Source organism: Sordaria macrospora, chromosome 7, assembly GCF_033870435.1.
Source record: "Sordaria macrospora chromosome 7, complete sequence".
NCBI lineage: Eukaryota > Fungi > Ascomycota > Sordariomycetes > Sordariales > Sordariaceae > Sordaria > Sordaria macrospora.
Window position 1 is genome coordinate 2,906,007 of NC_089377.1, and position 24,618 is coordinate 2,930,624.

The 24,618-nt window shown below is 47.7% G+C and overlaps 3 protein-coding genes across 3 annotated transcripts; all 3 read right to left on the minus strand.

Annotated features, from left to right (window-relative positions):
* Positions 1 to 740: 740 nt before the first annotated feature.
* On the minus strand, positions 741 to 3,784 carry SMAC4_07928 (uncharacterized protein). The gene is made up of 4 exons (XM_003350564.2): positions 3,490 to 3,784; positions 3,322 to 3,365; positions 3,032 to 3,178; positions 741 to 2,952 (listed from the first exon to the last, which is right to left on the minus strand). Exons 1-4 carry the CDS (start codon positions 3,494 to 3,496, stop codon positions 2,056 to 2,058), a joined length of 1,095 nt encoding a protein of 364 aa, XP_003350612.1. The 5' UTR covers positions 3,497 to 3,784; the 3' UTR covers positions 741 to 2,055.
* A 3,220-nt stretch (positions 3,785 to 7,004) lies between these two features.
* Positions 7,005 to 8,571, minus strand: SMAC4_12091 (uncharacterized protein; the record flags this gene model as incomplete). The annotated part of the gene is made up of 1 exon (XM_003350563.2): positions 7,005 to 8,571. The coding sequence occupies one exon, from the start codon at positions 8,569 to 8,571 to the stop codon at positions 8,179 to 8,181; it is 393 nt and encodes a 130-aa protein (XP_003350611.1). The 3' UTR covers positions 7,005 to 8,178.
* An 11,160-nt stretch (positions 8,572 to 19,731) lies between these two features.
* SMAC4_07927 (uncharacterized protein) lies at positions 19,732 to 23,254 on the minus strand. The gene is made up of 5 exons (XM_024655755.2): positions 21,977 to 23,254; positions 21,784 to 21,911; positions 21,584 to 21,701; positions 21,049 to 21,417; positions 19,732 to 20,648 (listed from the first exon to the last, which is right to left on the minus strand). The coding sequence occupies exons 1-5, from the start codon at positions 22,765 to 22,767 to the stop codon at positions 20,360 to 20,362; spliced, it is 1,695 nt and encodes a 564-aa protein (XP_024511588.1). The 5' UTR covers positions 22,768 to 23,254; the 3' UTR covers positions 19,732 to 20,359.
* Positions 23,255 to 24,618: the final 1,364 nt, after the last annotated feature.

Sequence of the window (24,618 nt, forward strand, 5' to 3'; positions counted from 1 at the left end):
GTCGATGAATGTCGGTTAATACTAGTGTGTACTGCTAAGGTGAGGTATGGATATGCATGTACCCCACATTATATCATGTCTTCTTACATTAGGTAGTTGTTTTGCCTGGCTCCGCGTTGGTTCTCTTTGGTCTGTGTCGTGTCTGTGAAGATTCGAAAACTGTCCTTTGCCAAAGTGATCATCTCTCCATAAAAAGTACCTATCTTCATAGATTCTGGCGGTATCACTTGGAACTGGGAATATGGAAGTGGATGTACCTAGGTGGTTGACACTCAAGCGAGTGCGAGCGGAATGTTGCAGCAAACCTCAGTCAAACATAAAAAATGGTGTTTCGTACTGCTGCCATTGAAGGTCAATCGTCTTTGGCTCTGTCTATTGTCCATCTAGAAGGTTTCAAGTTCCGGTATGTACCAACATGGCCGGAACGTGTTGAGGAGAGAGGTATCGAGGCGGATGATATCGTCAGAACAAAGCAGACTTACAAGTCATTCGTCATGCACAGATGAACGATGGAACCCATTTATTATTAGAGACGGTTGTTGATTCAGGCCACACAAAACTCCGCTCTCCCTCTCCTCAGAGTAAAGAGTACCGATAGATAAACGTCGGACAGACGACCACATCGACGATAACCGCGGTTGATCACTTTACTCTATCTTCACATCAAGCAAATTCACTCCTTCATAACATCACATGTATACCGAGAACCACCACGCCAACTCTCTCAACAGCAAGAGTGTGAAGAAAGCTGTACGGTACAGTGAGATGCAGCTAATTGCAGGACGGAATAGCTACCTAACTCCGATTTGCAGTTGGAGGAATGCAATGCGAGGTAATGTGATGCGAAGTCAACAAGATGCAGGAGCAGGGCAATGTAAAGGATAAAACAGAACAAGAGTACATGTACCTGAAGTAACTTATGTGATGCAAGACAAGGCAGGATAAGGAAATGCAAGGCGAGGCAAGGTAAAGCAGATACGGCACGGCATGAAACAGACAGATAAAGGCAGACTACACTGCAGTTTACATGTGCTTCCATGTGACCGAGGCATCTTTCGAGATGATTTCGGTGTTTATTTTGGGCATATCGTCACCTCTATGCGAAGCTTGGAAAGTCGCTAGATGAAAATAACTGGTCAAAACTGACTGAAGACATACGATGTTCATAAGCTGAGCTTCTTTCTTTCTTTTTCTCTCTTGACCAGATCCCCCTCCATCATTTCCTTTCTCGTCTTGTAAGATAGACCGCCCCGGCCTGTTGTATGTTGTGTTCTGCTGAAAAGACCACACGACTGGGAGTCCTTCTCTTTCTTACACATTCCTTCAACCGCCGTCAACATGTCACTGCCGGTACGTACAGCTTTCCACTACAGCCATACCGAGCATCACCATATGGCCACCGTGACACTTCAAGTCGAGAGAGAGAGTGGAATTGTTCAATTGTGAGTCAATTGCGTGAGAGTGTCTGACCACCCTATAACCCATTTTTCATGCTATAGCATAACAAAGCCTTTCAACAAGCGTTGCCAAAGTCCAGACTCCTTTTTGACTTCCCATGCGGTTTTCAAGATCCCCCCAGAAATGCATTGTCCTTTGCCTACCAAAGGGCAATAAGTTCGCATGCAACAAATGCAGCTTCGTATACTATACAATGACACGCTCAAAAAAAGGACGATATTACGTATAGCGTGTATCTGTTCCGTTTCTCGAAAACCATCTTTCAAAGTCATCCGCCGTGAGAGTCGTTCCGCGCGGGGCACCTTTTTTGGCGGACCATGATGCAAAACGCGTCGAGCCGAAAAGAATATCAAAATCGAGGAGGGGAGAAAGCCGGGACGATTGTGTGTTTTGCGGTTTAGCGTCGGCACAGGATGACAGAGGCCGAATCACAAAGAAGAGTAAGGCAGATAAAAACTCGTATAGGTAGAAAAGGTACGGCGGTGTCGAGAAAGATCTAAAAAGGTGGTATATTTTTGAAGAAATTAAGATGAATGATTATGATAGCTCGTCTCGTCATCGTTACGGTCGCGGAAAGTCAGGACTAGATGGCTTCGTTTACATGATAATGGCCGGTACGTCGACGTTGGCCTTGATGGTCTTGTGTGGCAGTACGCTGCCGCCGTTAACGTAAATCTCGTCGCCAATGGTGACATCGTCGCCTAGGACTGTCACATTCTCGAGACGGGCCCACTTGCCGACCGTGCTGTTCCAGCCAACAATGGTGCTCTTGACCCAAGCGTGGTCCTTAACCTTGGAGTTTTCGAGCAACACGCAGCGTTGCAGGCGGACACCGTCGCCAACGACAACGTTGGGGCCGATGGTGACGTTGGGTCCGATTCTGCAGTTCTTGCCGATCTTTGCTGAGGGGTCGATAAGAACGTTGCCGCCGTAGACGTAGGGCAGAGTGGTGGGAGCGAGCTCCTTGGAGCCCTTCTTGGTGAGGGAAGAGAGATAGAGGCAGGTACCCGTCAGGAAATCCTTGGGCTGACCGACGTCCATCCAGAAGCCCTCGAGGTCGAAAGAGTGTAGCTGACCGTCCTTGACCATGGCGGGGAAGGTCTCCTGTTCGATGGAAGTGGGCCTCAACTCAATGCGGTCAATGACTGAAGGGTTGAGGATGTAGATGCCGGCGTTGATGCGGTTGCCGACGAACTGTACGGGCTTCTCGACGAAGCGATCGATGCGGGAGGGGTGGTTGGGCTTGTGAACAACGACACCGTACTTGGAAGGCTCCTCCACCTTGGTCACCACGATGGTACCCTCGTCTCCGTGGGCCTTGTGGAAGGTGGCGAGCTCCTTGAAGGGGTATTCGCAGGTAACGTCGGAGTTGAGGACGAAGAAGGGAGTGTCATCCTTCCTGAGGACCTCCTCGGCCAACTTCAGGGGACCAGCAGTACCCAGGGGCTCGTTTTCGATCGAGATGGTGATGTTAATGCCGAACTGCTTCTCGTACTGCATCGGGAGAAGAAGAACGCGTTAGCAAGGGGCCTTAGTCAGGGGACCTTGGTCTTGGAAGGAGCTCATCACTTACCTCAGCCAAGTACTTCTCCATAATTTCAGGACGATAGTTCACGGCGAGAACAATGTCGGTAACACCGGCCGCCGCAAGGGCCTCGATCTGGTGCAGAATCATACGCTTGTTGCCGAACTCGACCAGGGGCTTGGGCATGGTCAAGGTCTATATTGAGAGCGTCGTTAGTCATGACGTCGACGTGGTGGCCAAGGGGGCTACCAGGTTGCAGGCAGGCCAGTCACGAGGCCATGTCATGGCACGGCCCGGGATCGGTATGCATGGTATGGTATAGTATGGGGGTCGCTTACGAGAGGGCGAAGGCGAGTGCCAAAGCCGCCGACGAGAATAAGAGCTGTAGCAGGGGGGACGCGTCAGTCAGGGTTCCCGTCATTGTAAGGCTCGTTGTGTGTGGCCAGAGCACCACCACCAGGAAAGTGGCGGGGAGGGGAAGGGGGGAGGGATTGAGGAGAGCTTACCCTTCATGTTTGCTGGTGTTGGTGTGGTTGTGTTGGGGGAATGTCGGTCGTAACGGTCGTGATAGACAACGAGCGTATCGAAGAAAGGGTTGTTCAACGAGTGTAAGAAGGAAGGAAGAAGCTGGAAAGGTTGCTTGCTACAAGGCGTGCAAGAATCCGGGCGTTGTAGAAAGGGGGAAAGTGATTACTATAGCCTCTTGTTGGCGGGAATTAACAACGACCTGTCAAGTAAGTACAGGACGGTGGACGGTAGAAGGTAAGATGGAGGAGGAATAGTAGTGGTGGTGGTGGTGTGTCCGGAGGACGAAAGGTGTGGTTTGGAGGTGGGAGAGGTGGGATGATGAATGTTTGTTGGTTGAGGACACTCTGGATCTTTTTTCGAGTCGAGGGTCCCGGACGGTCGAGTCTCTTCCACTGAGGTGTCCGCCCGTGCCTGTGTTGCGTGTGTGTGCTGGGTGCTGGGTGCTGGGTGGTGGCTGCTGAATGGATGGTCTGAGGCTGCCATCAGTGGTTGGCCTGTCCTTCCTCCCACTCAGCTTTCCCCTGGCTGGAACAGGGGGGGGGGGGGGCGGCAGGTAGGCTAGGGGCAGGTCGCACCCCGTCCACTTGAGTTTGGCTCCCGCACGCAGGCATCTCGCCAAGAAACCCTCTTTAAAAAGAGTACGTACCGACCTCAGTGCTTACATGGGCGGTCTCGACGTTTCCGTAACGAATTCCATCCACACTTCCCATTTTCATCCACTTCTGCCACTATATATCACCCATTCCAGACTTCAATTCCTGTACTTACCGTCTCACCACTGCTCTGTGCAACGGCAAGGTGTCGTTGCTGTTTCCATCTCGAGCTGGTTTGGGCATGGCGCAGCAGCTTCTGGTGGATTCCCTGTGATTTCCTGGTCCATGCCACTGCACCAAAGGCATGCTAAAACGGTCCGCTAGCGGTTCCTGTGGCTCGTGCTCTATCTCCGGTTGCTCTCCTTCTGCGTCCACTTTGGTCAAGTTGGGGAAACCTGGAAAGGGGCACGGCCTCAAACGGACATCTCCCATTGGCTTGATGGTCGGCCAAAGAGGGGCAGACCAATCAAGAGAATCAAGCGGGCTCGCCAATCAAACCACATCAATCTCCTTGACGAGATTGGCTTGCGCCGTTGCAGAACACGATCCCCTGAATTTCCATCAATGCTTCTTTTGTTTCGGTGCCCCTTTTTTTAGTGTAGCCACGGCGCCGCCCGAACAGGTCCAACGTCAACGTCGACGACATCAGACCTTGCCAATTCGATAACCGAATTGCGCTTGACTTTTATCACGATAATCTGGAAGATGTTTCAGGTTCAGGTTCAGACAATTGGTCTGTGTGATCAACTCAAACGCCCTCTTCCATCTCATCCCATACATCCTCAACTAAACCACCTCATACACGAGCATACCTATACACACGCAACAACCCCCAAACCTGCCCCTCCGTCTCAAAACTGTCATGTGCTCCATCTTCCGCCCGTGGGTCGTGGGTCGTGGAACTTTTAGCAGCACACCACGTCCACACCACGACCCCACGAATTACGCAACAAACCTGCTTTTTGGGAAACATCGTCAGAGTTGGCCGAGGCAGCATGCGCTACTCGAATCAAATAACAAGAAAAGAAACATTGTGAGTTCCGGGCACATGTCTGACTCTTCTCACGATATGTACCTATCTTTTATCGGATTGTGGGGGAACGTGAGCAGTTTTGAAGCCGAGCGCCATTTGCAGATCCTCAAAACAGGTCAAAACAAGCTTCCTTGTCGAGGAAATGAAGGGTTGTTTTTATCCACCGCGGTGATCTCGATACCGGCCGGATACACTTGTGATCCAGACATACCCCGAGATGTGGAAATGGGCTTACGTACGCGCGACGTAGCTGTGCACAATACACTATACCACTCACCTCACATTCAATCATCATTCAATAGTCTGGACTTCAAGATTGCATTTTAGCTAGAGTGTCTAGGTAAGCTCGTATGCCATAACCTGAGGAGTGAGACCACAGTCACCACACTTGAATATCCTCCTCGATAAACCTCGTATAACAACCGCCACCACTTACCACACCAAAGCAGGTACGAGAGATCGCATCGAGCCCTTTAACTACCGTTCTTCATTAGATACCCCCACGAACATCACCACATTCGGAAGTGGCCTGGAGTCATGTGCACACAAGCATAGCTAAACCTGAAATATATCATGAGATTGTGTGCACGTGTAGGTAATGTATAATCCACAACCGCCACAAAACAAGGATATCCATCACTCACCAATTAGCTTTCTAACCTTCGATGAAACAAGCACCGCCACGTTTTTACATGTATCACAGTATATACCGTTCGTTGCTGGAGCCGCCAATCTCCGGTTAAAGACACAACTGACAGACAGTCCATGACTGAGTTGGTTGAATTGGCCGACAAAGTGACAATCACCGGCGCCACAAAGCGCTGATGATTGCGATCATCATCATTGAGCGCCGAAGCTTCGGCTTTGAACTTTCTTCCTTCCTTCCCTTGTTCCTTCCTCAGTCTACCTCTACATCTCCTCATTCTCCCGTTCCATGATTATGTAGTAACACCCTCACTCACTCACTCGTCAATGACCCTTGAGAACCTCCAGCCTCTAAAGTACACTAAAGTGGAAGTTCCATCTCCGTCCGGACTGAACCCTTGATATTTTGACTTAAGTCTGTGAGCCATCTCCGAAACTGACCGACCCTTGACTTTGACCATGGACCCTGACAGTGGTCTGGTAACCCCAATCAAGTTGGATACTTTAAACTTCGAACGTAAGTACCCTTACCCTGGTGAGCCTGGACGGACTGGACCCCCCTATCCTCTTTAGTCACGCGAAGCGCCAAGTACCTCCAATCCGTACATATCCCATGTGTCATGACCGTCTACCGGTAACCTCTCCTGTTACGTATGTTCTCTTGTTCTTTCTTCCTTCGTAAGTGTACTTCTGTCCTTCTCTTCCCTACCTCGCTTGGATCATGTAGAAGCGCATCGCGCCCCTAGGATTCTAGTCTAGTCTAGTAGGCACGCCTAATGCCAATACACCCTCGACCTCTTTCCGGGGCCCCCGGGCCCTCCCCTGAGAAGCACCATACATACACCACACCCAGGCATATATGATTCACCCCTTCATCGCTTCCACGTGGAGGACAAACGGACGGACGGACGGCAAGGCCGCAGGCCGCGGACTGGATGGGGAGGGGACTATGGGTCAAGCTCTACAGGGGAAGCAGTGTAACCCTGAGACAGGGTTGATGGAGCATATCAAATTGGGATCGGGGTATAGGGCTGAGGTTGGCCGGGATGGGCTATGCTGGACCACTTAGGCTGGGTCGAAGTCGCGAAATACTTATGCACTAACAGATTCTCTGATGATTCTGCTGAAATGTTGTTAGCAAACAGTACCCACTCCTCCTGAGCCTATATTGACGGCTTAGCATCTCACAGAGAACAGCAACCACCAAACTCAAATAAGGTCGCGAGAAAACAGTTGTATTCTTTTAATCAGTCATGTCGTCGTCATCGTCACCCTCTATCTTGTTCGCAGGTGCGACGCGTCATATACGCTTCGTTACTTCCATGGTGCTGCCAACATCCCCTCCTCTCTCCACCTCTATCTCCCCGGCAGCCAGACCCTTCACCCACCAGCACTAAAGTCCCTTGGTACTCGTCCTCAGCGTCTCTTGGAAAATGCCGTTTCGTTAAGTCGTAAAATCGTGAGTAGTGATACTGAAAGAGAAAAAAGTAAAGAAAAACCGTGCAACTCCCAAGCCATTCCCCAGCGATACACGATAGAGAAAAAAAGTAGAAGTGTTCCAACCAGTCCGACATAAGCCAAGTTCGCCCTTCGCTGGTCCAATGGATCCCTGCCTCCCGGTTCAAAAAAGCAGATAGAAGTCTTGCGGCAAAGCATAGGGACCTATGAATGGACTGCTCCAAGGTCTCATGAAGACGCAAAACCAATTAACTCCAGGTATAATGAGTGTGTGTGGATTGCGTCAAAAGGCAACTGGAAGTGCGTCCCAAACCAGAAAGTAATGGCCATATAAAAGCATGTTGCCTCATTGTCTCGGGCTCAAGGGTCCATCGAGCCAAAAGCTTTGCAGTCGAAGGCGGTCTTTGGATACCACTAAGCTCTCCAAAATTGACACAAAGCAACGCTGTGGACAATCCCTTATCACCTGGATCAGGCTTGGGTCCTTATTTCCACGCCGGGGCCATCCAATCCAAGTACGGCTGTACTTCCACGGTACGGGACGAAGCTTTCCTGAGGCCCAAGGAGGCTTAAAAAAACAACCAAAAACCTGTCAAACATGGGAAGGGAAACCACGAGAGCCCAAAGTAAAAGGAATGAAGATGCATCGTGACAACGCGTCAGATCAATGTATCTATATGTCGTAGGTCGTCCAGTCATGAATTGTGCCGATGTAGCTTTTGTGCGTGTAAAAACCAGTCGTGATGCTATTCGTTCGTCTTTTGCCGAGTCGTTGATTGGTCGTCACCCAGGGGTATAAATCCCGGGTCTCATGATGCTGTGAAGCGTGAAAGAAGTTTAAAAGAAGAAGAAAATCCAAATCCGCTGATGAAGAAAGCACCGTGATTTCTTCAATGGGCTGTGCTGTCATTTGCCAAGGTATGGCGGCTCCATGGCCCTCATTCCACCGAAGTAATCGAGCTGTTGCTTGATTCGTCTCCGGAATGCCGATTCCGGTGTCCCTGGGTATAGTGAGAAGACGGTTGGGGACGGCTGGTCCGTCTAGACTTCTGTTTGGCCTCGTCTGCTGGCAGTCCTTGGACGATTCCGTTGCGGGCTAGCATCCCTCCATTGACCGAGAAATTTCGGCAGACCATGAACGCACGCATGGCCGCGTTTTCCTGGGCGAGTCCGTGTGATTCATATGGGATATCTGTCTGGTATTCGCGGCCGTTGACGAGAACCAAGCAGGTAAAGCCACTGCCGTCACGGTAGCACTCGTAGGAGGGATCATGCCATCCACGCCGCCGGCAGAGACCTGTGTAAGAACCCAAATTAGCGGCTTTCCTCATCAAGATGTCAATAGTACCGAGGCTCGATCCTAACCAAGATGTGGGTAACGCAGTAGGCATGCGCAGATGGATTCCGTGACTGCGTGGCAGCCGAATACGGATGCCTCAGCCCTATGAGCAGACCAGGGTCGGCTTGATCTGTGGGTAACGGGGGGGCAAGATGACACCTGGTGTACGATCTCTGGAAGAAGAAAGAGGCGGGACATCTCCATGTTGTGGAAATCTCATGCAGGGGTAAACCATTCCAAAGGGGGAAATGTCATGCCTCGTGACAACACCCCACAACAAGATTGGTAGTGTAGGATTTGCAATTACGTCGGAAAGCGATGTTTGACAGCAAAGGTTGACGCTTGAGTGACTTACTTTCCAGATACTGCATGTAGAAACCAGCCATGGTGTCGGATTTTTTCTGTGGAAAAGGGTATTCCAGGAGAAGCAAGATAGAGATGAAACGGTAGAATGTATGAGATCCAACAAACGATGGGAGGTGACGATAGTGAAAAGGAAGAAGTTGAGGAGGCCGCGGGTAGATGTCCGGGATCCGAGGATGTGATGCAATTGAGCCTAACTATCAGGCCAGAGGAGATGCGAGACAGTGCCAGAAGCAGGCAGGTATGGGCGACGACGAAGCTGCATCAGCTTGATGAGCAGTCAACGGCGAGACATGTGTGCTTTACATATTGCAGTGAAGGAGCAGCTTCGTGCGGGGCAAGGGGGAGGCAAAAATGTCCGAATTCAGACGCCAAAGAGACGACATGAGGGAAAGCCAGACGGACAGGAGGAGAAAGTGTTCGTCAGATGCAATGTTCGACCGTCGAGATGCGGCTCAAAGTGTGACCCATCTTGATGCGCTGGCATTGTCGTTGCCAGTTGATAGAGCCGGAGACCGGGCCAACTCCACACCTCACATACACCACCCATGGGGTATGCATTGACATGCCTGGGGGGAAGATCTGCTTTGATAAGTCGAGCCAGTCTAGGATTGGAATGGGCATGGATGGAGCCCGACACCAATTGTGCGATATTTTCTTTTCCTTTTCCGGCACCTGGCTCGACGACTGGATCGGCCTCCACATGTTCTTCGGCCTCTCTCGCCGCCCTGGCACGCCTGGATCGTGTCCCATCGCTGGACGGATGAGATAGGCTCGCGAGGCGTTTTGGGTATGCAGAGTTAGGCGTAGCAAGGTGGCGAAATGGGATGCCCGAGAGCCAGTCTGGTGCTTCAGTCGAGAAATCGAAGCAAGAATCGAAAATTCGGCAGCAAGCGGTCTTTTGCCGGCAACCAGTCAAGATTCAGATGTGGCATTTTTGGTGAAGCCGAGGGGTGCCAGAAGAAAGGATGTGCCTGGCTCGCAACTCGGCGGCACGAAAAGTAATCGATGAAGAACAGCAAGCCCGGCAAGATCCATCTGACTGGTGGCTCTTTGAACCACTCATGCAGCCTGGACTATGGCATATCCAGCGAGTATCCTATCCTATGGAGTTTTGTGCTATCGATACTATCGACAGACGGACCGCAAAGGCCTCGGCGGTACCTTTTTTCAGTAGAGGTGCGTCTCCACTTGCTATGCTACCGTAGAGATCAACGGCAGAAGGTAAAATAGCATCAAAATTCGGCGGGTCCTTATACGCTGCATGAACCAGCCAGGAACGGGGTTGGGGTTGGGGTTGGAGCCGGGGGGGGGGGGGGGGGGGGGGGGGGGGGGGCATGAATAGCCAAGCGGGCAGGGAAGAACGGGAGAAGTTGACATCGGTTGACATAGCATGTTGGTGTTTGGTTGACCTTGCCGAGAGGTGAAATGGAAATCATTGGCGATGTGAATTTGTGGACCATGACTCCGGCAAGATGGGCGATTCGGCGGAACCCATACTTTGGTTCGGCAGGCAGCGAGGGTGATGAGAGACCACCTTCTTCGGAGCTGATCAGCACAGAGGAAGAAGGATGGACGGCTGGCGTATCAAAGCCCCGGGATCGAGGCTTCCGGAAAGACGACAACAGCCGGTGGTGTCTCTGGGTGCTTTCCGTCCGGGCCATGGAGAGTCATGGACCATGGGCCGGCTACTGTGACCGGGGGCACTAGAAAGGTCCGTGCACACTCCACTTTTTTTAAGCCGAAAGTACAGGCAGTAGATATTATTTAGCTACTTTCACAAACGTAGATTATATATTTACCGCTACCACGTATATTATGTATATTTTATAAACGCTCGATGAATTTATATATCATCTTATACATATATAATAAATAATAAAAATCAAAATATACAATATAATATAAACTTTACTATAAACATATATAAAATTAGTAGTATTGAAAGGATTAATTCCTTCTACAGCCACTAGTATTTTAAAATAAACTTCACACAAACTAGGTAAGTATATCGTAAACTTATACTGAAATTAATAATGCTAAAAAGTATCAATTTCTTCTATATTTATTAGTATTTTCAAATAAAAAATAATACAGTTTTATATCCTTATTGCAACTTCCTAATCTCTTTCCTTTCTCCTCTTAAATTCCTTCTTTATTTTCTACTCTTTTTCTATACCTGTTTATTACTCCTTTTTAAATTTTATATAGCGAATGTATAAGTAAAATTCAAATAACTCTTTTACTTTTTCGAAAGCAATAAATTAATATCTTCAGCCGGTATAAAAGGTTTTTAAAACTACGACAACATATAACTTGGAAGAACTTAAATATTATTAATATATATTTTTAAACTTTATTTAAATAATTCAAATTTATTATACATTTATTTCCTTTGGTAAGCGTACGTATAAGTACAGTAGCGGTTTATACTTTTGCGGGCGTATTTCAAAGAAGTAGAATAATATTTTAATTCGTCGGGCCGATATTACTTTTTAAAAGTAAAGTATCTAATTGTACTTTTAAAATCTTGATGTCACACAGACATATGCCACACTGTCAAACGAGCATATGCCACACTGTCAAACGAGCATATGCCACACTGTTAAACGGGCATACACCACGCTCCTGGTGTCATACGAGAAAGACCTACATGTATGCAGATTGCTAGATGCCTTGGAGCCTTAGGTGACAAAGACCCGTACATACTAGATAGGTACCGTTTCCCTTTGGCATAAGAAGGCCTTGAAGCCCAACCTTCCTCTAGAGGTTGAAAGGACCAACAAGGCCTTCGAGACTAAAGTAGTTTATCAGCGGACTTGAACTACTGTTCCAAGCCCAGAACACTGCCCTTGTCACACTTAACTACTAACTTATTAATAGAAACAATAAATACTAAATTACCTTCTGTAATTAAATCAACCTAAGGATTACAAAAACTATCAAAAGGTTTTTATAATAAATTAATATATATATTAACTATATACAAAAATAAGAAGTCTTAAAATGAAACTTTAATTAATTTAAAACAGGATAAAAAACTATTAAGTAGAATAAACGCATTACTAAACCAATTAGTAAGCAGATTAGTAAGCTAGATAACTTAAAACTAATTAATAACGTATTTACTTTAAAGTTAATTAGCAAGCCAGTTTACTTAGAACTTACTACTAAGCAGATTCTATTTTAAATTAGAATATATACTAACTACATATACATATTTCAAAAATCATAGTAATAGCTGAAGTAGCTTAAAGCGTATTAATAAGCCAATTGACATAAAGCTGGATTATAAACCGGTTGACTCAAAATTAATTAGCAAACAGGATATTAACCTAAAGCGGATTAGCAAGCGGATTAGCCTAAAGCTAATTAGTAGGCTAGTTAGCTTAAAACTAGCTAGTAAACGAATTCTATTATAAATTAAAATATATAATAACCACGTATAAGTAATTCAAAGTTCATAATAATAATTTAAATAACCTAAAGCGGATTAGTAAGCTAGTTAGCTGGAGATTGTTTAATAAACAGAGGGTTAGTTTGAAGCTAGTTAGTAAGCGGGTTAGAAAGTGGATTAGAAAGCGGGCTAAGAAGCAGATTAGGAAGTGAATTAAGAAGGTAGTTAATAAGCAGGTTAAAAAGTAAATTGGGAAGCGAGTTAAAAAGCGGGTTAGGAAAGTTTTACGGATATCATTAAATATTAATATATATATTAATTATATAAAAGATTATTAAAACACACAATAGTAACTAAACAACGCTAAATATATAAAAAATATATTATAAGAAGTAGTTCGCCAGGTTTAATAGTATTAAACTCTCTATATATAAACAATTTCCAACCTCCTTTTATAAAAAGAAGAATGTTCATTTCATTTTATAGTTAATATGGAATAAAATTTATATAATAGTAGAAAAGTGCACTATAAGAAAATTTAAAATACTAATTGTATTGGGCAAACTTCTCCATTTTTTAAATAATTCTTTATATAATTTAAATAAACTTCGAAATGGAGTGAAGTTTGCTAATACCCTAATATTTAATTATGATGTAGTGAAAAAAGGTATTGAAATATAAATAATTAAAAATAGGAATATATGAGAAATATAAATAGAATAATACATACTAGTAACCTATTTAAGTTTTACTCAATTCATAACGAATTCTAGTTGATATAATTATAAAATTATAATACGAAGTACGAAAATACTAACAGTACTAAAGAATAAAAAGTAAACACATTTTTCTAAATTATTTAAAAAAAAGTAAAAATTATGCTATAACTTATATTAAAGTATTCTTCGTAAAGAAAGTCTGCATTATCTACCGCCGACTACAATAAAATAAATATTATTAGTAAATTTAAAAAATAATAACTAAGAGATTAGAAGTAGCCTTATTTCATTCCTATCTTAGTTTACGTTTCCTACCGGCTATAATTTATTAATATATATCTGTCACAGGTTGACATTGGCTATATAGTGTGCATTCCGAGTTCTGCCTTACAAGCAGAACATCGTTCTATCTTTTGTAGGTTTGGCCGTCTGGGCATATGCACCCTAGCCTGTCATAATCTTATATATATAAATACAATATAATCTACTCTAATTAATATTTAATTTTAAATTCCAATTGAAATTGAAATATTCAATTGGACTGTAAGAATACTCATTTTAGAGTAGAGGCTTACTACATTAAAAGCCTTGTAGTAAATTAGTATTATGAAATTAATATATATATTCAGCGTAAGGGAGAAAAATTAATATTTACCAATTTCCTCTATACCAAAGCTTCTAATTTACTCGTCAATATTATCTATTGCAACCATTCCCAATGCACTTCTGGAAACTTAAATTAAATTGAAATTAATATAAATTCAAAAATGGAGGAGAAAAAGTAATAAAAGACGACGATAAAAATATGTAAATACTTAATACTTGTGACGAACGGCAGTCCGATCTGCCTAAGTAGGATAGCTGAAGGTAAACACTATCAGAAGACGTTCGGTAAAGCTAAATAGTTCACAGCAAGTATGCGCGTGTTGATACTAGTCTCGGTGATAATGATCAATTGACTATTGTTGAACTATCTGACAATCTGAGTTCTTCCGTAGTCCCTTTATACCTGCTCGCCTTCTGCGAGATATCTGTCTCCGGATGCTCTTGTTGAACCCCATAGGTCTATCTAATGCGTGGTGGCTCACTGTGTGAGCCCTCATAGGATGTGAGCCCTTTTGGTTCTGCGCCCTACTGGCTCCTATGGTTACACCATCCTGTGGCTGTTGTGTCTCAGTGGCTTGGTTGGCCTGTGTAACTCGTTTAAGTTCATAACAATACTATATATATTATTTCATCACGCTAGAACTATTTATATAGTCTACTTAATGGATAAGCGGTGCTGCTTCCTTTCTTAGTTCAAGGGAAAAAACGTGCTGTTGAATACTAAATGAAAACTCTCAGCTTCCCCATTTTGAACTGTAATTGTGATGGCAGCCTTGCAGTTGTGCCTCTCGACTGCCATCACAACTATATAAGACCACTTGAGCGACCGAATTGCTAGCTTCGGTTACTTATATCCTTTTGGAACATAGCCTAGTGATGTAGTGGTCCGCCAGCGCTGTGACAGTAATCTTAAATCCGAACTTTCATCTCATCTCACTATAGGAGCCCGGGGAGCCGTGGTTGCTTCGATGTTTGCTATTTGTTCTTATCGGTTATCTCATTTTCGTCCCAGTAAACTTCGTTACTTCTGATTGGCTGATATACTGAGACCCCGCCCCCCCTCACCTTACGCTTTGGTTGCCTCAAGTATGCGCCGGGGGATCCTTCTTTTATTCTATCTTCATGGTTCAGGGGTGGAGGAGGAGGGGTCTTACTCCTGGTACTGGATTTTTCTGCCGATTAGCTAGTCGGCTGCCTGTAAGAGGTTGTGAGGCTGGGATTTTTTGGTGAGAGAGATAACAATTGGTCAATTGGATTTATCAAGGTTTCAATTCTTCGAACCCTTATTGGTTAGCTTAGTAATACTGGAACTAATATTAGTAAGCCCAAGAAAGAGATTTTCTACAAGTGCTTAATCACGTGTATCCATGGGTAAGTTAAAGACTAAAGTGAGCTCAACATCATCTTTAACACCTCTTACAACTAGGAAGGTAGGGGAGATTCTATCTAATTTTTTTTAAAACTGGATGGAAGTAAGAGGAGCAAGATTCTGTCACAGGTTAGCGTTAGCTATAGTGTGCATTCCGAGTTCTGCCTTATAAGTAGAACATTGTCCTATCTTTTGTAGGTTTGGCCGTCTGGGCATATGCACCCCAGCCTGTTATAGATTCGAATCCATGACCTTTTAGATGACACTGAAGGTAAACCAAGCTCAGATCTTTCCAACTGAGCTATCGCTGTAAGAGTATATATAATTAGCATATATTGTAATGTACTATATAAAATATATAAAGATTAGATATAAGTAATTGAGTTATCCGCAGTATATAATTTATTGAAATACAACTATTAGCGGCACGTTCTTGTGCCGCATAGAGGATAATATACAAAATAATACAAATCACGTGACAGAACCATCGATTCGTAGTGCCCCCAGTTACCCACCCCCCATGGGCCACCGTCTGCTTCTCGGTGTTTGTTTTCTCTCTCTTGGCAGCACTTGCCTTTCAAGCTGTCGTCTAGTTGGTCAGCAAATTGGGTTCGTCCGGGTGTCGTAGTGGTGAGAAATTGTGGTCATGGCCATGGAAAGGGCCGGTACACAGGTCTGTGTAGCTTCACAAATCGAGCCATATCAAAATGACTGGCTCTCTGGCCGACCACGAAGTCGGTGAATGAGGGATGAGGTGCATGAACAGTGGCTGGGCCGGCGAACCCTTGCATGTCCTGGGTGCGGGTGCGTCTGGCCCCAGGCGAAAGCGAAGACGCTGAATGGCCGGGTGGATGGCGAGGCCGCAAGGCCGCGAGGCAGCTAGGCACAAGAAGGCCTTAAGACGCATGCAATGATGAGTTGGCAATGCTGCTGGATATTAAATCGACGAGCCAGAATGGACTGGTGCAGAAATCATGGAAGACGTGCTGCGGGCACTGCTGGAGTTGCGTGACAAGAGCAGCAGGCGAAGAACAGGCAGTGACAGGCCCTTCCATGCCTTGCCGGATGTACGGGTACAAAGGGGTCTCCAAAAGGGAGTCAACCGAGCCGGAAGAGACGGGCGGAACCTCCACGGAGCAGTGAACGGGGCCAGCAGTGCCGTGCCATTCATAGGCCGGCGTGTGTGCAAGGAAGAAGACGGGCGCGGGCGGAGGGGGGGAAAGAGGAAGAAGGAGGACAGCCAGTCAGGATGGCGATAGTCGCTCTCGTTGGCGGAAATTTGGTGTTGAAGGGCCGGAGAAGGAGGATGGGGAGGAGACCCGAAAGACGACCCAAGTGGAAGTCATCATGGATGCTGCAAGTGTCAATCTTCTTCACTTGCTGTCTGCCTGCTCATTGCTTGCTTTGCCCCATCGCTCTGCCCAGGGCTCATTTCTGAGTATGGTGATTCGGCTGTCATCTTTTAGGCTTCACCGTGTATACCTTGCCGGGACAGAAAAGTGACCATGAGGCTGTTGGGTTGAAGTTTCGTCAATTGATATATGGTGTTGAAAGTGGAAGATTCGGAGATGAGAGGTTGAAAATGGATGACAGAGAGACGAAGGGACGAGTTGTTCAGAGTGCGGGGACTCTCTGCGTGCCTGCTCTGTGCACCTCAATGATTGAAGTGGCAGCCTTGATTCAGTGATGACCATATCGCACCTGCCCTACAAACTTCCAGTTGAGGTTTCTGTCTCTCTGTCACTTATCTCCCGCCGGAATCGACATTGGAAAGATCGGTGCATGCCACCATGTTCGGACGCCGTCTGTTTCACACGGAAAGGTTATTTCGTTGACCCAAAACACGAAGCACATGAAAGTGCAAATGGTTGGTGGTCAATGCTCCTGGATCTTCAATTGATGTCGCTATAAAAAGCGGGTCTTTTGTGATGGAGGGGAAGAGAGGGGCATTTGCCATTTGGAGCTGAACACCCCCAGGGAATGGAATTCTTCCAGAACACGCACCCAACGAACACCCAAGACCTCGATGGGTTATTGAACTTTGCCTCAATTTCAACTTCAAACTATCAAGCCGTCTGGAAAACCCAACACCTGAATAAAGAAGCAGCTGTCACCCAGACATTCCCCTCCTCGATCGACAATCTCGGGCTCGCTTGCTTGAACTTGATCCCAAGCTGGGATGAGCAGTTCAGCACTCGACAGACCAGGACCAATCACAATGCCATCGTCTTGCCTTATCGATCAGCACCTTCCTTGGAGAGTTGGGGGTTCAAGAAAGGTCGTTCTTCCCTTTTTTTCTGCTCCCTTGAGTTCACCCCGCATGCTCGCTACGTTCGTTCCTTCCTTTCCAATGGACGCGAGTGACCTCCAATGGTTGACACGATGAGGGGTAGGTACGCTCGGTACGATACGGCATAGCTGAGCTTGAAGTGATGTTGCAGCCCCTTGGAAGCCATCACTCGCATATGATGGATGCTCAGCCTTCTCTGATTCATTCCATTGCAACGTCATGCTTCGACTGAATGGTCTCTACGTACCTCTACCAATCTCAACCACGATCTTACCAAACACCCATCAGCTACGATCTGGCTCAATGCTATGTTTTCCAACCTCTTCTCCAGGCTTCGACTGCGCCACCAGGCCGCCGTGATGGGCCTTGGCCCGTCGAAACCTTCGATTTGTCCGGAGAAAAACACCTCGCCGGATGACCAAGACAAGAGTAGAGCTCGGCAAAGACGGGCAAAGTTGCTTGGAGTCGGAGAAACTTACATCACTATATTCCATCATGCCGGTTTCTGGGGCTTGGCCTGGAAATTGGACTGCCGTCTCAGCCTTCACAACTCCAACAGCCCTCTCTCGCTACCATTCACCTGGGTTGGGACATCGCTTGACCTTTACCATTCCACATCAGTATCATCCCTTTTTGCCATGTACCACGTTGCTCACATTCCGGTATTACAGGTGAGATTACACGACAGAGCATGAACCATGCATATACAAGTTGTAGTAGCTGTTCTGCAGCCTTCTATGACTTGTGCACTTTTCTACCCATTGCCATGCCATTGGCAACCATTATCTGATGCTACCTGGGACCCATCCGAGGGCTTATCCAGGGACCCTGACCAGAAATGTAATTGGGATATAGAACCTCATAGAGGCACAATTGGACCCCCCATGAAGGGCTTTTCACGGGGTGGTTGATTTATTCTTGATCATCACCCCCACTCCGCCATCGTCTTTGTGGTGCCGATCTGAACTGAGCATTCCGGGAGGGCGACACAGCAATCGGGCACTACCAAGGGGTATAAGGCAAGCAACACTATGCCTAGAAGGCATATCGCTCTGAGAAGTTGAGATTTCGGTGGTTGACTTGATCCAAAACCTGTGTGGTCCCCCGGACTTTCTGTCCGGCAGCATGAACCCCGTCCAAGGGATTAAGTGTTGAGAGCAAGACAACCGCCTGCCTATTTCTATTGTCTCAACTCACAAACTTCCCCGTATGGACATCGTCAATGGCCCTTGAGGTTTGTCATGGTGCGTGGACTGCCATGTTGCCACAGTGTTGTGCGCTCACGGCCTCTCGGTACGCATACCTGCATTCACGCCTAGCCCGTCCTTTCCTTCGTTCCATATCTGCACGAGTTGATCGCTGGTGGCGTGCTCGGAAGGATGGGTAGCGACGGATATTGACAGTCAATCACAGATTGTTTTATGCACTTCATGCTCAAATCCACTTTGCTCAAGTCTCAAGCCAAGGCATTTTCATTCAACACGTCGTATCCTGCAGTCACCTCACTCTCGCCTTGTTCCGGAACGGATGGGTGCCTAACCACGAGGTGGAAGTGCAGCAGAAGGCTTCTCTTTGCCCCAGTGATTGCCTGTATACCCACAGTCTGATAGGCTGACCTGCATTTTTCCCAAGACAAACCCACAGAATCCAGTGGTTATGGTGGCGGAGGACTTTCCGAGAGCCGCTCTTTGCTGTGGGAATGCGAGGAACCGCATTTTGAGATGGCTACGTAAAGAGTACACAGGAAGACGCCGGGTCAGTGAGACTGAACGTTAGTATGTTCAAGATGACCAGCGTCGAGCTGATTACTCCTATCATTATAGCCGTGCCTGTTATGGGTTTCTTTGCTCAACCCTTTCGGTTCATCCGCCTTCGACTTTCGGCGGCCTTGGAATTCGGCAATCGGCCAATCGGCAGTCTGATGGCATCGGCATATGCTTTGTTCCGATAGCTAATGCCATTCTCATTTATCCCAGACTTATACAACAGACTTCACACAAGTATGAAATCTTATATGGCAAATGTCAGCAATGTCTGACATATGTAGGACTGCATTTGTTCTCGTACGAAGTTGTTACAGAGGCCTCTGTACGGCATTTTCTGTACGCTGTACGCAAAAAAAACCACGCATTTGGCGGAATTTCGTACAGATTTCAAAGTTGCAACCCCCTCATAATAGCCTCGCATAGCCTTGTCCGGGTTAGGGTTTTATATAAACAGAAAATCGTACAAATTTGCCAACTTCATACAGAAGCCCCAAAATGTACACATGGTCGAAATTTGAGTACAGATGCAGTATGAGGGGGATGCAGAAGGCTGTACGTATCGTATAGAAAAAGAAACTGTACGATACGTATAAAGTTGTACGGCGGCCAGCTCTGTAACAACTTCGTACGAGAACAAATGCAGTCTAGGCCGATAGCCTGTGATAACAGAGTGAAGTGTGAGTGAGTGAGTCAGTAACTGGTCAAAGGCAGCACCATATCGGTGGTCGAATACCAAATTTCACACAGATGATACAAGAGTAGTAAGGATTCTGGGGGATGTGGATTGCAGTTTGTAGATAGGTCACGTTCGACGTACAATTCGTCATATCTTCTCTTGCTGGCTGTACTCACTCATGGTGGGCATGCATGCCAGTAGGTATATAATGTTAATGCCGGCTAAACGCCAAGCCGGGTTCGCAAGAAACGGAGCATGCCATTCTGTCTGTCTGTCTTGGACAATGCAAAAGAACTATATGCTAGTATAAGGATTGCCGTGGAGCGTCTACCTATTTCCGCTGTTTGATGCAAGCACACCTCTTCCATCATCCTTCACACAATATCCTCCATCATCACCCAGCACTCGCTGCCTCAATACCATATGCCATTTAGTCATATTTCCGCATGACTCATTCGCTTTCCACACTAATATGTAACCCACGGCACCTCACCTTTCATCTTCTCCTTTGCTTCTACCCAAATCTCCTCAACCTCATCCACCTCCTCCCCCTCGATCTACTGTTTCCTCCGTCCGCATCCTACCTAGAAGTAACTAAGCAAACCCACTCCTCCCCTGAAAATACGCCCTAATGCCCGCCACGTTCTTCTGCGGAATCGCATAAGCCGGGTGGATAGGCCGGACGCGGTCCGAGTCTTCGTAGACCTGGTCGTTGTCGTCGATGAAAGGAAACACATTCCAGATGGAGTCGGCGCCTAACGCGGCCATGGTGGGCGTGGTCTCGCCCTCGGGAAGAGGGAGAGGGTCGCTGTCTAGGTCCCATTGGTGTTGGGCGGAGGAGAGGCCGGAGAGGACGTAATTGGTGTGGTAGGCGTCTGACATTCTGTTTTTGGGGAGGAAAGGGGGAGGTTAGTACTGGGGGTTATGGAGGGGGAGAGGAAGGGGAGAGGAGAAGAGGAGGGGATAAGAGGGACGTGGCTTGGAAAGGAGGCGGGAAGGGTTGGGAGGTGAGGATGCGGGATAGATGAGTGAGGGTTAAGTAAGGTAGGTGAAAGGAGGTGAGGTGAGCTGGGTTTAGGAGAAAAGTGAAAGTGGGTTAGGTGAGATATTAGTAAAGTAAGATGAGATGAGTGAGGTGAAGGAGATAAAACGAATGAGGTGAAGTGAAAAGGGAGTTAACGTAGAGCCAAATGAAAGCCCATCATCACCAATCAGAGCAAAGCAAAACAAAGCAAAACAAAGCAAAACAAAGCAAAAAAAAAATCAAAGGGTGAAAAACTCACTTATATGGCTTATCCCTCAACCCACCCCGCTTCGTCTGGTCCTGGCAACAAGAGAGGATATACCGAATAAGGCCCTCCCTGTTGTACAGGCTCTCCGGCGCCGCCGCAAGACCACTGGTGGCTGTCTTGTTGTTCTCCTTCTCGGAACCGGAGCCGGAGGGACTGAGACATGCCTCAATAAGAGGGAAACATCCGCCCACCCAGTGGCTGTAGCAGCCGTCAACCAGCTTGTTGGTGCGTCCCGAGAACCCGCCTTCGGGAGCGTATTGCCGGTAAGACAGCCAGGAGACGAGGCGGGGAATGTCTAGGTAGCTGGTGAGTGGGGAGGAGAGGGCTGTTAGCTGTCTGCTTGTCTGTGTGTCTGTGTGTCTGATTGGAAGGTGCGTGAGAAGAGCATGCGCATGAATGGAGATATGAAATGCAGTGTTGTCACCGCTTAAGTGGATCATCTCTCAGGACATGAAGGGTGGATGAGGGTGGTAGGAGTTATACTGCTTGCTTCATGCTTGCTCGGGTTATATTCACAGTTGCTTACCTTGGGATGATCCGGCGAGGGTTGTCTAGGAGGGCGAGACAGGCAAGAGCGCAAAAGGCATACGCGCCATGTGCCTCGTTGTTGGGTTGACTAGAAATCCCGCCCTCAAAGGTTTGGCCTGAGCTCATGTTAGCCTGACTGTCTCTTCATAGCCTCTTTTGTTTCATTGTGACGATGAACCACCAGGATAAAACACTTACAGCTACGCACATATTCCGCCATGCCGGTCAACAGGTTGGAACGACCACCGTCATATGCAGGAGATTCTGGTGTCAAGTCCAGAGGTAGATCGAGCAGGGTGATGACAACAGCCGCGATATATGCCCCCCTTTTCAGTTACCCTGTAGTGTCAGACAACTTCTTGATGAACACCGTGACTTGGGGCCGACGAACCTGATATCCTCCTCACCTCCTACACACACCTGAAAGCCACCATCAGGCTGCTTCAACGTGCAAAGCCATTTCCACATGCCCTTCCTATCGATAACATTATAAGCCTCCTCACCTCCAACCAGGGCGATAGCCAAGATAACGGAATAGGTAGTAGCCAGATGCGAAAGCTGTCCATGACCTCCCCCGAACCCTCCAGACTCATTCTGCATGGTGCGAGCAGTCGCAATGACGCTCTCCCGGTAACTGGACACATCCTCCCCCATCATGGTGAGACCAGACAGGCACCAGTACAGGAACCATGGCCTACTAGCATCCATTCCCACAAAGCGACCTGGTAACGGCCCAAGGGACTGCTTCAGGAACTTGATATGCTTCTCCCTGTTCAGCCTGGGGAGGCCATAGTCATTCAGCTCGAGGGGCCCATCCTGGCCGGCCAGGAAGGGTAGACAGTGTTCGACCGTCTGGTCCTGGAGCTTGGAGGTGTCGGTGATGAGGTCATCCTTCACCAGGGGAGGCTGCTTGAACAGGTCGGGAATCATGGGTTCGGTGGGCTGTGGTTGAACTGCTTCTTCTGGGGTATAATTGGAGACAAACTCCTCGTCGACGTATTCAAAATCGTCGTCGGTGATGGCGTCCAGGTTTGGCTGCTGCTGCTGAGAAGAAGTACTAGTAGCGGCCCCTTCTTGAGAGGTCGGGTTGGAGGCGGCGGCCATGTCCCCCTTTTGTTTGGGAAACTTGCGAATGAAGATGGCGCGATTCCGGCACCGCGCTCCCTTTGTGCGCACCACCATTCAACAATCGGATAAGCAGAAATGAGATGAAGGAAAGTGAGTGTGTTAAGAACAGACTGGTTGGGACACAATGATTGAGAATCCCATCACACTTGGTATTGTTCTGCCAAGTCTACAATTATAGATTGGCGATGTCACAGGTGGACTCGATGTTTGCGGCCTTTGCATTCGCTGTTTGGCGGCGACGGCGGCGGTTTGGCGGCGTGTTGTCCATTGTTGGGGTCAGTCCACTGTCATGTCCGCCGGGCACTCAGTGAGGTGAGGGGGCAGTCACCCGGCAACTGGGCGGACAGCATTGGTGGGATATTGCCGGTAAGCTTGACGGCGGACCCCGCCAGGTGTCGGTGAGGTGTCAACTCTCCCTTGCCAGTGGTCGCTTACTGCACAGGTACGTACCTTCTGCCTGCCCAGTGCTTCGCATGACGAAAGGCTCCCTGGGAATTCGACGACGTCCCTTCCTTCCAACAGAACTCAACCTGAATTTCGGTTGATGTGATCTTCGTATCTCTTCAACCTGAATCTCCTTGAAAACTTTCCATCTCTTTCCCCGGGTGGATGCATTTATGGCAACCTTGCGGCTCTCAACTCTAACTCAACGCCACTCGAACTCAAATTGAACCTCTCCTTTGCCAACTGCTAACGCATCGGAGATTTCATCGCCAAAACTATGCATCTTCTTCCAGTTCTAGAGGCCATCGACGGCGATAAAACATCATGAGTTGCTTCCAGGATGCCGTGTTCTGGATGACTGCGGCAATCTCCGATCCTCATCCCGAACCCGACTCCGGGACTGACAACTCCGCATTGACGGGGGAGCTGGGACTTTGGGAGAAGCGACCTCGGTTGCCCTGGCCGTCAGCCCTATGGATCAAGAGACGGCAGAACTCGGACCTTCCATGAAAATCGCCTAGCAATCACCGATCCACTGCACGCAGGAACGGTTTTCACTGCATCAGCTCACATGGGATCCATCTCAGGGTATCCTTCAGCTGCACTGAAGCAAAAAAACGTAAGGTGAGAAGCGAGTCATTTTCGCTGGTCAAAAAGCTCTCTTGAATATGTTTCTGCCGCGCTGCCGTGCTACCGAGCAATTTGTGAAGAGTCTGAATAGGGGCAAAGACAAGACCAAAAAGGACTCGGCCAATCCTACGAGTTGGATTTCGGAGATAATGACCGGTTATAAATCCATGCCTCCTGGCTCGTCCGGCATTCGGGCCTTGGTCCGTATGCGCGGCACTTGTACCGGCAACAACGACGACAACCCCGGCGACAACCCCGGTGAACCTCCGCAAAGACTGCCAGAGAGATTCGGCCACGCTGCGTTGCTTCCGAACCGTTGGGTTACACACCCCCTATCAGAGAAGTCCAGACAGTCACTCACTGCTCAAAAGTTGGCTGTAAACGGTCTCTCACTTGATTGACAACAATGCCGATACCTCACGCCATTGATCACCATCTTTTGCCCATCATGTCCTCTTCTTCTTCCATGAGCATCAACGCACCAAAGACAAGGAGCAAGCAACCCCGACCACGAACACATGTCTCTCGTTTCTTGGTCGCTACGAACAGAGCCTTTCTTTGTTGAGTCTGGCTCGATATTCGACAGTGGCCACAGCCAGGGTTTTCGGTAGCGAGCGCGCTAGCGGCCTTTTTCTCCTCCTTGGACTGCCATTCTGAGGCTCAAAATCCGAACGTATCGTGGACCACCTTTCGGACTGACGAGCACGGATTCCACGGTGAAAAAATCCCCGGCCCCTCTAGACCAAGACTTGACTCGTTCGAGTCGGTCCTAGTGTCGCCGATCCCAAGAAGAATACGGGCCGCATATGGAGTTCCTGATCGGGCTCCAGC